We start from the raw sequence: 13,191 nt of genomic DNA, 5'->3' as shown, positions 1-13,191 counted from the left end.
TATTGTCCTGGTTTCAGCTGGGACAGAGTTAATTGTCTTCCTAGTAGCTGCTACAGTGCTATGTTTTGAGTTCAGTATGAGAAGAAGGTTGATAAGACTGATGTTTTCAGTTGTTGCTAAGTAATGTTTAGTCTAAAGTCAAGGATTTGACACAAGGGGGGACACAAGAAGTTGGGACAGGACACAGCCAGGGCAGCTGACCCAAAATGGCAAATGGGGTATTCCATACCATGTGTTGTCACATCTAGTATGGAAACTGGGGGGAGTGGGGGCGGGGGGAATTGCCGCTCGGGGACTAACTGGGCGTCGATCGGTAGGTGGTGAGCAATTGCACTGCACATCATTTGTACATTCCAATCCTTTTATTATTGCTGTTGTCATTTTATTAGTGTTATCATTATCATTAGTAGTTTCTTCTTTTCTGTTCTATTAAACCGTTCTTATCTCAACCCATGAGTTTACTTCTTTTCCCAATTTTCTCCCCCATCCTACTGAGTGGGGGGGGAGTGAGTGAGCGGCTGCATGGTGCTTAGTTGCTGGCTGGGGTTAAACCACGACAGTTGTTTATGGGAGAACAATAAGAAAAAGAAAATTGTATCTCTTTTTCTGTTAAGCTGTAACACAATATAAAAAAAGTAAACCAGCAACAACAGATCTGCTTAAAAAAATCCAAATCTAAGTCTCTTATGACTTGGTAATTAGAACATTTTTCCTTACCGTTCACTTGGAGAATATGGGTTTGATAGAGCTTATCATAGCCGTCAGCATAGCAGGTGTAATTTCCCATATGAGTTGTGGTAACCTTAGTAATGTACAAGGACCCATCATCTCCAAAATCCTACCGGGAAAGATTAAAAACAAGGTTATCATAATTATGCCTCCATCTCTACAGTAATTATGCTCATCATCTTGGCAACAAAGCTGTGATGCAAATATCAAACATCACAAATATTAAACCAGAATAGTTGACAGTAATCTGAAACCCAAATATTGTATTTGTGAATGGTGGTGGTGTTTGATCTTGCCACATATATTGTGTCTGTAAAAGAAAATACAACTTTTATTTTAACAACTAGTTAAACTCTGCAGAAGTAATATGGTTGTTTATTTAGCTATGATAGTTATTTGCAGAAGAAAAGCTATTTAGGATTGGATCTGATTGGATAGAAAAACTAAATCACTGCACAATTTAGCAAGGTAGATGACATCCTGTGTAAGAGTGGTCATCCTTTGAAATGAGCAGATACACAGGAAAAAAAAATTTCTCATTTTTCTTCAATTTAAGTCACAATTTTTAGCTTTGCTCTTTTATATATCTTTAATTGGCATACAGGTTTCAGTGTATTAGAGTGCAATATTTGACCTTCATTTCGATTCCCAATTCTCAGTTCAATTTTAATTAATACAATATCCTTTAAAATCTACAACCAGTTGCAACCTATGCCAAATAATGTAAATACATATACAACATTTAATAGTGTTTTATTTTTCCTTGTTATTTTTTATGTCTGCAAGGACCACCCTAAAATAGCAGTCCTAGTCTAACCTAGTTCTTCCAGTCTACGTTCCATGGAGTCTAAAGTGCTTGTACAAATCCTGCTAGGAGTTGTTTTTTCTACACTATATTCCATGATTTACTTTTTCAGGGACACCTTTTGACAGTTTCTTTTCAGTCTCACCTAGCAATCTTTTTATTGTTAAATATGCAATGTCTTTACATAAAACAGCAATTAGATTATTTGAGCAAAGAATATAAAATAGAAATGTAAAGCTATGAAAAATGTCTTTCAGCCTAGTAGATAGTTTCTGCTGTAAAACATTTAATTCAGAAATTAAAGTGTATAAACTATGATGAAAAACATGCAAAACAGTCAGTTTCATACTAGGAAAAAGTATGCTTGATTTTCTATGGTATGTAGGTCAGCCCCTGTTCCTGAAGGGAACCCGTGTTCTATAATCGTATGCCTAATGTTAATATAGTCTATCATAAACTCAGCTACCTTTCTTGTGTATTACAAAGCTGTTTCAAAGCTTCTCAATATTCTTATGTATACAATACAATTTTCTTTTTATTTTTATCCTAAACTTATTCATGGTCAGCTTATAGCCATTTTATACTCCTTAACAAAAATAGGCTCTAAAATAGCCTTTAAAATCTTTAAATAACTTAAAATATCCTCTCCTTGTGATTAACCACAGGATATGGTACTATAAAATATACACATTATAATTATATGCAACACAAATATTCACACATACACACAGGCTCACACATAGAGCCCAAAGTATCCAACAGGTGTCCGATCCATTAGAATAGGAATAATCACCAAGCTACAATATCTACACGTCTCATTAGATTCAGTGATTCATTACAGAAACACTACTTTTGTAAAGTGGTTTCAGGGATCTGGGATTCCTGAAGGCAAGCGTTACTGGTAAAGACCATGGCAAAGGAGGCTTTCAGTACACCAGCCTCTTCTACTTCTTTTGTCACCAGGTCCCGTGCCCCACTCAGCAGCAGGCCCGTATTTTTCCTAGTCTTCCTTTTGCTGCTGATATAGCCCTGAAGCCCTGTAGAAGCCCTTCATGTCCCTCACCAGACCCAGTTCCAGGGTGGCTTTGTCTTTCCTAATCCTGCACATTCAAATAGAGTATCCATGTTCTTCCAGGGTCACCTGTCCTTGCTTCCACCTTTCTTCCTTTTTATTTGAGTTCTGTCAGGAGCTCCTTGTTCATCAATACAGGCCTCAAGCTGCCTTCAGTTTCCTGTTCATTGTGATGGACCATTCTTGAGCATAGAGAAGGTGATCCTGGAAAATCAACTAGCTCTCTTAGACCCCTCCTCTTTTCAGCATGGTCTCCTATGGGGTTCTTCCAAGCATGTCCTTGAGCAGGCTGAAGCCTGCTCTCCTGAAGTCCAGGGCTGTGCTCCTGCTTTTTGCTTTGCTGCCTCTTCTTGGGCTCCTCGACTAGACCATCTCATGGTCACTGCTGCCAAGGTTGCCCTGACCTTTATATCCCCAATCAGTTCTTCCTTACTTGTTTCTTCACAACTTTGTAACCTTCTCTGTAAATTCCTCAAATTCACAGAAAACTCAGCTTTAGTACCTCACTCAGGGAGTCTGTAAGCTGCACAGTAAACGAACTTTGATAAAAATTATTACTATGTGCTGCTTTATTCTTACATCCTATCCTCTAAACATTATCAATGACAGAATACTGGGCTAGATTAACCTCTGGTCCATTATGACTATTCTTACATTATTCCATGATCTCACCTACCACTTTCCCAATTTATTGGGATTTATTTTTTTCAATCCCCACTTTCCAGTTTTAATTCTTCCCTAGAGAACATAACCTCAGTGATTTTATGCTCATATTTCACTCAAGCTGCTTTTCATTATAACATCTTCAGTCTTCTTGTAGATTGAAATTTAAACATGAAAATTGAAATCTAGATGAACTTCCCTTTAATCTTTCAGTTTTCTTTCCTTAAATATACTAAAAATATTATTCAGAAAACATATATCTCACTGTATTTCTTCACCCAAAGGTGTTTGGGCAACTAAATTTCACATTGCACAATTCTGTGCTTCAGGTGATTCTGCTAGTTGCTCATCAAGAGAAGAAAATAACCCACCTAAAAATTAACCCACCTGGTAAGACTGTCAATAACTTGCCTTTTTTAAGATAAATATAGCTTTCCATATTAGCACTTCAGTTACACAGACAGTATTTCTACCAAGTCTTCAATATGCCATTATATGTTACCACTACAAAAATCAAAAAAAGAACCCTCATTAATGCTTACTTTTTAACTTTGATTATGTGAACCAATACAACTGGATTTCCCTTCAAAAAAAACCACCTGAATAACTCCAACAATCTTCCTAGTTGGATATTTTTTTATCTTTATCTCTTACTAAAGTGTATGAAGCAGTAAGTTCAATTAACTTTTTTCCCCTTACTAGCTAAACATGTTTTCAAAGTGTTGCTCTTCAACTTATTAGTGGAAGATGAAGAACAGCTGTTCAAAAGAGCCAGACTAGAGGTACTTACATTTTATCTAGCAAATGGCTAATTTTATTGCTGTCTAAATTTTTTTTGCCTAATCTCTACCAAAGGTATTTGTGAACAAAATAGGACATAGGATGGAGTGTATTAACATTTAGCTGCTACAGTGCAGTCTGGAGACTAGTTTAATTTAACATTCTTTATGCTAAGTTATTAGATATTGCTTTTAAGCACACTTACCTGTTCCAGGCCTTTGACTGATTCACTGTAGCGTGCTATCTTTAGTTAGCATAGCTATTTTCTAAGTAAATGGATTTCTGTGTTGACTTCTCCCTTCTTTTTCATAGAAACCATGGATAAAACATCCCTGTGGTTATTTTACTGAGACATCAGTATTTCAATAGGATTCCCACATGACATTGTCATTTCATCACTCAGAGAGTTTGAATTTTATGGATGGCTTTTTTTGCTGTTGTTGGATTTTTTTTTTTTTTTGTGGACTACAAAACAAATATCCCTAGCTTATCGAGTTCAATGTTTGCTTTGTTAATTAAAGCAAACAATTCAATACAAAGAGAACTTAATGTTGTGGCAGCATTTGGAAAGGGATGATGAAGTATAGAGTTCTTTGACAGTGGATGTTGACATATATTTAGAGTTTTACAGGATAATTCCCAAGCTAAGTTACTGAAAAGAACTGCATCTAAACAGACATACACAACCATCATTGAACCAGAGCCTTCAAACTTCAACAGCAATACATACAGAAAAGGTTTTTTTTACCTTTTGAAAAAGTATTTGATGACCCTAAAAACATTGCTACAAGCTCAATTTTTGTTAAATAGCCTACTGTTCAAATAGAAATGGCACGGTACTTCTACAATTAAATTGAGAAACTCTAATTATTTTTGCCATGCATAAAAAAACCTAGAATTGAACAATTATTTTAACAATGATTCCACTGCAACTCTGTTCTGTTGAAGGACGACATTTGAGAATCATGATACGTGTCACAAATAACAAGTAAAGGAATATGGAAAGAAAACATTCATTTGACAGTCAATCTTTGCTTAGTTGTCTTAGTGTTAACACAACAGAAAACTAAAGGTGATTTTTGTTTTTATATCAATAATTAATCCCCTTGGTTTTATAACTTGCTTTCATATGCTAATGCGTTGCATAGGAGAGAGTCTACGATCATTTGCCTGCACTTCTTCATTAACAGCTCTAGAAAGACTGTTACTAGCTTTCTCCCCACAGGAGAATGTATAATGAAACAGACTGCTTGAATTTGTTAACCATCGTAGAGATTTTTTTGGTTTGGTTTCTGGGTTTTTTGTAAATATATTTAATTTATTGTCAATATATTGTTCTCTTAAATAACTTTTTTTTTTTGCTCTGTATAAAAACCTGTACTCCAAATCCTGAATATTCTCTCATCTAGAGATCACAACCTTCCCCGCAAAAAACACCTCCCCCAAAATGAAAAATATGTCTTTATTTTCCTTTTCATTCAGTGCATCCATAATGTTCCCTGCCCAAATCACACTTGTAACATATAACTGAGAATTCAGTTTAGAGAATTTAAGAAGTTCAGAAAAATGAATTGGGAATGCAGTCTAGATTTAGGTGGTCTGAAGCCATTATACCCAAAATTGACAGAAGATTTTTTTTTTTTTAAATCAGAAAACATGATTGTTCTAGAAAAGGTCTAACACCTTCAACAAAATAACTTTTGATCTAGTGCTTAGAGTCCCAAATAACATACAGGTATATCATAGTTAAATCATTAACATACATAATTCAAACCAGGGCTTGGTACCCTGGTTTTCCACTTTCTGAGTGATCCAAAGGGTTCATCTTGAACTGAAAAAATAGGCAATATTTTCTTTCTAGTTTTTCTGTGGGATTTGTTTCTTTGTTGTTTGGGGGTGGGGGGTACTACTTTTTTCTTTTTTTTTTTTAATTCTTGTAATTTTTCAGGCCTACATGATAAATTTTTGACCAGCATTTCAGCCTCAGCTTTTTACACTGAGATCCAAACATTTTATAAAACTGAACATACTGTAAATGATTGCTGGAAGTGACTTGTTGGTATGTCCCCTTCTTAAGGGAAGGTAAACCTCCAGGGTGGAATGCGGTAGATATACACGAAATCTGTTCCGTAATAATTCCCTGAGCAACATAACCTACAACCTTAGATGTTAGCACCACCAGGGGAGCTTGGTATGCTGATGCTAAGAGAAACAACAGAGAGGGTGGAGTGGAGTGGAGACACCGTGGCCAGGCTCTGCGATATCACCACAGGGATGGGGAACTGTAACTACTGGAACAAGAATGGAAGGTCTCTGCATTGAGTCCACTGAAGCAAGGAGGTGAAATAATGGGGTTCTGTCAACCCTATTGCCTTACTTCTGATTTATATCATAAGTGCCCAGTTCTGGAGTAGTGACATGCTAAATCATGTCCTCTAGGTGAACTTTGCTCATTATAATCTCATTATAATACCAAAACACACCTCCATTCCAAAAGCTACCCACTTTTAAGGTGCGACCACCCCTCACTGAGCATGCACTCTGAATTTTCTCTAGCATATACCTTTAGAAGTAAAGCGAGGAGATTTTATACCAATCATAACGAAGGTATGAATGACTAGAGTCACTCAAGCTCCACCTAAAAATAAGAAAATAGTATAAAAGGGCTTAAGAGAGGAGGAATACTAGGGCAGATACCATCATAGGCAAGTCGGGAGGACTTCACTGACTTCTGGGATCAGTCGACAGGCTGAACCTCTCTTCCCCCCCATAGGGACGCCTATAGGGTAAGATTTGAACCCTTGGTTATAGTGAGTGCTTCCCTGGGACAACTAGAAATCTCTAGTTTTTTCCATAATTTATCGCGTTTGTGGTCGACTGTATTCTTGCTACTTGCATGTGCTTTGCAGACAGTATATTTATCACTGGCCACCCAAAAGAACCTGTACTCCTGTTGCTTTAATTAACTGTACTGTTCATTAAAATCTAGCTGTGATTGTTCGTTGAATGAGACCACACTCCCTAAGTCTGGCCATGATAGTTCATTGAACATGACTAGATTGGAAGTATATTACGCTATTAGTGCATCCGTAATCGTGATAGTTCAATATATATTGAACGCAACCGGACTTACAGTGTTGAATTGGGCATCACTCGGAATCTAAGCCTAGGTGCCCCCAGCCGCTCTGATATCTGAGGACAAGGTGGAATGCAAGGGGGTTTATTTTCTGCCAAATTTCTTTACCCTTTAACGCAACAATCTTGTTTTGAAATTTCCCATCTGTAAGCTCAGTTTCTGGCAGCTGATGAATTCTATGTATGTTTCCTGGAACACCAGCACCTCAACGTTGGTACCTAGTAAAAAGGTGATTTTTATGCACCAAAGTTTACACTTACACACTTTCACAGTACTGATTTTATGGGGCCTGTGTCATGTAGGCCAGGAGAAACAGTTGATACAATCTTCTAGTGGCCTTATAATTTTCAGCTTCTAAAGAACTTCAAAATACTAATCTTAACTCCAAAACTCCACACTTTGGGAAAGGAAAGAAAAAAGAAAAAGAAAAAAACCCAAAAGATAAAAAGGACAATAAAGAAAAGAATACAGGAATGAGGACATGAGAACTGGAGATGTGAATTCTTAGTTACATTATCCTCAGACGAAAAAAATGAGATTACTGGGTCCTTAATAAATGGAATTAGCAAGCACCAAATATTTTGAATTAATAGCTTTTTGATTACATACGAAACCTATATTTCTATTTGCAGTCTTTGATAAACCTACAACAAAGAAGAAAATTAAATTGGTTGGTATCTTTTTTTACTGATGGTTAATAATGTAAACACTGTAACACTGTTATACTAGCTCAGTGATAATGACAACACAATTTGGGTGGGGACCTTCCCTTCCTCCTTTTAAAGAGAAATCTTGATTTTCTTATGGGAAAAGGAAAAAAAAAAATCACCTGTCTCTGAACTGATCAGGAAAATAATTTGCACCTAAGAATTAAAATTTTGCATTGGTCTTCTAAGGGAAAGCTGCATCAATATTTGCAACTATCTAGATATTTTTGAAACAACAGTTGTTTACTTGTAAAACACAGCCAGTATACATAATCCCCTTTTTTCCCATACATCCCTCCATTCTTTCTGTATTTGACTTCAGTCGACTCATGGAAGTACCAGTAATACTAATGTCACATTTTTGTTCATATTTTACATATTTATTTTTTGGTATCTGTAACTTAATTACAAGGACACAATGAGCATGTAATCTTTTGAGGATTTACTGGAAACATATTTAAAAGTAATTATTGATGTATGCTTGGTTTGCCAGACAAATTCAGCTCAGGCTTTTCATGCTAATGTCAATGTTACAACTCCTACTTTCCAAGTAGTCAGTTTCTCTGTTCATGTTGGCAGAGCAATGCAACTCTGTGGTTTGCTAGTGCATGTCATTCCATGAAGAAATCTGAGAATGATTGCATTTGGCACAAATCCAAGATTTTTTAACTTTTCCTTCTAGCTCAAGAGGGAAAACAAAACCTAAATTTCCTAAGCACAAATTTTGCATACTTTCTCTCAATCTCATATTTTACAGCTGCAGTAAGAACAAATCATGAATCTAGTGTAAATCCACTGGTTGAAGAACCAGCCTCACAGAAAATTGCAAATCAAGTCAAAGCTTAAAGCAAGAAAGAACACAGTGTAATATAGTAAGTAGTAGTATAGTATATACAGTAGAAAGTGACAGGATCTTAATAGAAACTCTATTCTGAAAAACGTAACACCAGACAACAGTTCATGGTTATTAATGCAGGCTAACTTTAGTCAAGGGAAATCAGTCTTCCTATGCTTCTTTTACAGTCAGTTGAGAAAGCTAAAGGTAGCAAAATCCTTTCACGGGACAGTTCAGTGGATCTGTCTTTGCTCATTGCTTTGAGTTACTGCCTACCTCTCTTTGCTGACCATGGAAACAAAGATCCTAGCTACAATTAGACATTGTAAGTATTTCATTGGTCCCTCTGTTTCTTGACACTAGGGAAAATGGAAAGAGAAAAAAAAGGAGTGATTTTTACAAAGGCTGTCTTTCCGCTCAGCAAGGTAGCCTTGCTAGCATCATTTTACTACCAATGGGGAAAAAGGTGATCATTCAGTAATGCAAAACATCTATCTCAGATCCTGAGGAAATCTTTGTGCATGTCTTCCTAAGCTTGTCTTACAAATGGTCAATGCAGAGATCACCTTTTATTATCTCTTCCTAAAATAAGATTTTGTGAACCCCAACCATTAGTTGAATTGAACAGGATTTGTCTGTATTCAGCAAATCTGAGAAAAAGATTATTTATCTGACTATAAATGAATAGAATAACACTGTACCTACTTAAATAAGTAAAGAGGTATGATTTTTCCTTTATTCTTTTGGATACGGTAAGGACTCCAGTTTCACTTCATGAAGAAATAGTAACATCTAATAAATCGTAACATCCATTATTCTATGGAAAACATGCAGCAGCTTTGTGCTTTTCAAACTATGTCAGTTGATTAAAAACTGGTTTTGCTATTTTGAAACCTAATAATGTTACAAGTTTCCTAAGAACCTGAAGAGGGACCACACAGAAAAGTGCCATAAAACACCTCACTCCTAGATCACCAGTGAGAATACCAACCTCACTTTATATGTAGTCATGTAAAAAGAATTTGGATCTTGTATATGGGAGATATGAACTAGACCTAAGTGACAGCTTTGCCAAAGCACTAGAGCTCTTGAGGCTAGCCATAAAACATCACTTATCTTTTACTTCCCAAAAAACTCCGTAACTTTATGCTATCTTGCTATGAATCTGCAATAATGACTGCTAATTTATTTAGACATTCTTTTAAATGGAAATTTCAGTATGCTCTGATACAGCTGTCTTTTTTATTGGTTCATGTTACACACAGAGATCTTCAGAATGACTCATATACCATTTAACTTCTACTCCTTTTTAACAAAACAAATTGTTATATAATCAGATTTAATCAGATAAAGCTATTTGACATTCGTTTCACAGATATTTTCAAATTTAACATCATAACCAGTGACCTGAATTTATAATAACTACCCAATTACCACAGTTCATTATAATTTCCCCCAAACTGTTTTTTTTTTTTTTTTTTTAAATTGGTTTTAATTGTAGATGTATTTATTATTACACTCCAAGCTAGATCTGCAAAAAGGAACTAGCTTTGCACTGTGCAGTTTATTTCTATCAGATCACATTCCAAAGTGATATCTGAGTGCTAGGAGGCCCCAAAGAAGCTGAAGTACTGACACAATTTACGCTTTAAGGTGACTCAATTTAGGGTCAGATATGTGGAATCAGCTTGGCAAGAGCATTCCCATTTCTACTTTCTTTCTTGAAACACATTTTATTTGTAAGAAGAGGGCAAAGAAATCATGGAATACTTCCTGATTTTCCCAATTATAAAACCATGAACTCTTCATGATTACACTGGGATAAGACTGAATTTATTTTCAATCACTTAGCTTACAAGCACTTTTGTTTTAAATCTATCAAGTTTATTGGAGTTTTTGATCTTCCTACTGTATAAAATACTGGGTTTCAGTTTTAGTTTCATGAGTGCAAACCCCTTTTCTTATGTTGACGATAATCCCTATCTTTGGTTCCTGAACTGCACAACTGCGCTCATCTTAAAGTAACAGAACTCACTTATTTTATTTTTGCAGAACGAAATTTCTCAGAATGTTTCTTTACAAACTCAAGAGAATATACAATCAATAAAAAACCCCAAACTTTAAACTTCCATGTTACTAAAATTTTCATCCAATTTTCATCCAGTCCATCCCATGTATTTCTGAACTACCCAGGAGTGAGACAGACAGGCAGGTTGAGTGTCTTCAAGCTTTATGCAGTCTGCAAAAGCTCTGCGGGATAAATTTTATTACAAGCTACCCTGTGTGCATGTGATAAACCAATCAACAGGCAATAAAATACCTTGTCAAACACACACAGCTTTCAAATATCTTGCAGACAAAACTACCTAAACCAAAAAAGATAGAGATTGGTAGAGAATCTCCTACTCTGTGGTAGCTGAAGAGGAGATACAGGGAAAAGAAGAAAAAATAAACCTAGTACCTTCAAACTTGATTTTGAAAATCAGAATGATTCACATTAGGTTATTCTTAGGGTACAAGCGAAAAAAAAGCATATTGTAACTTGAATAGTTTTCTTTAAGATGTTCTCTCATCTTAAATGCAGCATTAATATATGATCTCCAGACAACAGTAGAGAGAAAATAGGGCCAATCACACACATTACTTGGATTATTAATGAACTGACACAAATGGCACTGTATTATCAAGTATGTTATATAAGAAACGGGCACATACATGTTTAGAAAGATTTTGAATGGAATTCCTATAGAAAAGATTTTTTTCAAGTATACATCTGAATACATACAACAGTGACATCTAGCCACTGCTACCCTTTGATCTTTGCTTATAAAATAAAAATATTGACAGCTTGAATACTAGCACAGCAGCTTCACTTAACAAGGGTCTAGCCCAGATTGACACACTCAATACTCATTAAAATATTTTTCTTAGAGCCTTTTAAGCAAACAGCAAATCCCAGTCAATCTGAACTAAGTACTTAGTACAAGCTGGAGTACAACAAGCAAAAGCTGAATTACACTAATAAAAATTTGAAAGCTGAGACAATTTACTTTTAATAGCAATCTTAGTTTCTTAGTTATCTGCAAGCATCACACACACATTGCCTTTGCTCAAACCACTAACACAACATTACATGTTCATCAGTCTAATCTTTTATCACAAGAAAGCTTTACTAGGCAAGATCAATTCCTTGATGTCAATGACAGAAAAGACACTTCAGTGTCATTGGCAGCTACCTCAAGACTTTCACTGTAACCACTGCAACTAGTTATGTAGGAACAATTTTATTTTTTTTTTTTCTTTTCCCCTCTCTACATAAATGAATTGTGATTATACTTTTAGTGATAGCTTTTGTATCCTCTAGTCATGGTTTCTGATCAGGTAAACTGTAAGCTACTGCAGGAAGATCCTGGTACAAAACAAGACAAATTACAGTGGTCAGAAACTTGTCTGTAAAAAAAAAAATAAAAAATTTCAGCATGTGGTAGCACTGACGAACATATTTTCTAGAGCTGTACCAAGTACAGTTCTTTTACTAATATGAAGCTAAGATGTTATGAAGAAAGTTAATAAGCCTACAGGTATCATGTATTTTGATGGTTTTTCATACACAAATACAACAGCATAATGCTGAACTAACAAAATCTCATATTCTCTACAAATTGTTACCAGTTAGATATTTGTGTTTCTTCTTTCTGGTACATATATTTCTGTTAGATCTAGTCTGTCTTCCAGTCACAGAAATAAGGATGGAAATTCCCCATTTCTTCAAGAGATTGTGATAGTGGTCATTAATATTTTCTGGCTGTTATTAACAAAGTAAAGAAATCTTGCTGATATTTAGCAACTTTGTTCTTATTAAATGCTCACATCATTTGTTATACATATCAAGTTTACCATATCCTGCTACTTGCAAAATTCTGTGTATTATTTTGAAGCAAAGTGCCTGAGGTACATGTGTTTCCTATGCATTATAACAGTTTAAAAAAACCCCAGCAAACAAGTACTTTCAACTGCACAGTTGAAAATAAGACCAGAAACTCCAGTTAAACAAAACACATATATAAAAGATTTATATGCAAATCACAGTACCTCACTGAGTCATGACCATATTCTTGTGCTCTCTTTGAACTGAATAACAGGTTCTCTCTTTTGTGAGACATCCACTGCTTCAGTTTTATTACTGCTGCGCCAATCATAATCAGTAACCCTCTTTTGTTGCAATAGCTAACTCTTTGTTAACAGACTTCAAGTTTCTATGAGATCTACCAAAAAATTTTACTTCTCAGTAAACCATTACTGTTTATATTTGTCTCCTGTATTTAATTTTTGCTTTTTTAACTACTGCTTTCTGTAATGGACCTAAAAATTCATTAGAAGTACAAGTCCTTTATGAACCATGAAGCTATATATACACTATACCTTCTTTTTTCACCTTTGTTCTATGCTTTCATATTAAACAAT

At 35.4% G+C, this 13,191-nt stretch overlaps 1 protein-coding gene across 4 annotated transcripts in view; it reads right to left on the bottom strand.

The window, feature by feature from the left end:
• FSTL5 (follistatin like 5) overlaps positions 1–13,191 on the bottom strand; it is a 335,945-nt gene that overhangs the window by 77,642 nt on the left and 245,112 nt on the right. For all 4 annotated transcript variants that reach the window (XM_030015397.1, XM_030015404.1, XM_030015388.1 and 1 more), the window contains one exon: positions 718–838. In XM_030015397.1, the coding sequence (XP_029871257.1) occupies positions 718–838 (121 nt within the window). The remainder of the gene's footprint in view (positions 1–717; positions 839–13,191) is intronic.

The sequence above is a fragment of the Aquila chrysaetos genome, chromosome 1 (assembly GCF_900496995.4).
Source record: "Aquila chrysaetos chrysaetos chromosome 1, bAquChr1.4, whole genome shotgun sequence".
NCBI classification, from domain to species: domain Eukaryota; kingdom Metazoa; phylum Chordata; class Aves; order Accipitriformes; family Accipitridae; genus Aquila; species Aquila chrysaetos.
This window is presented reverse-complemented; position numbering and strand designations above follow the sequence as displayed.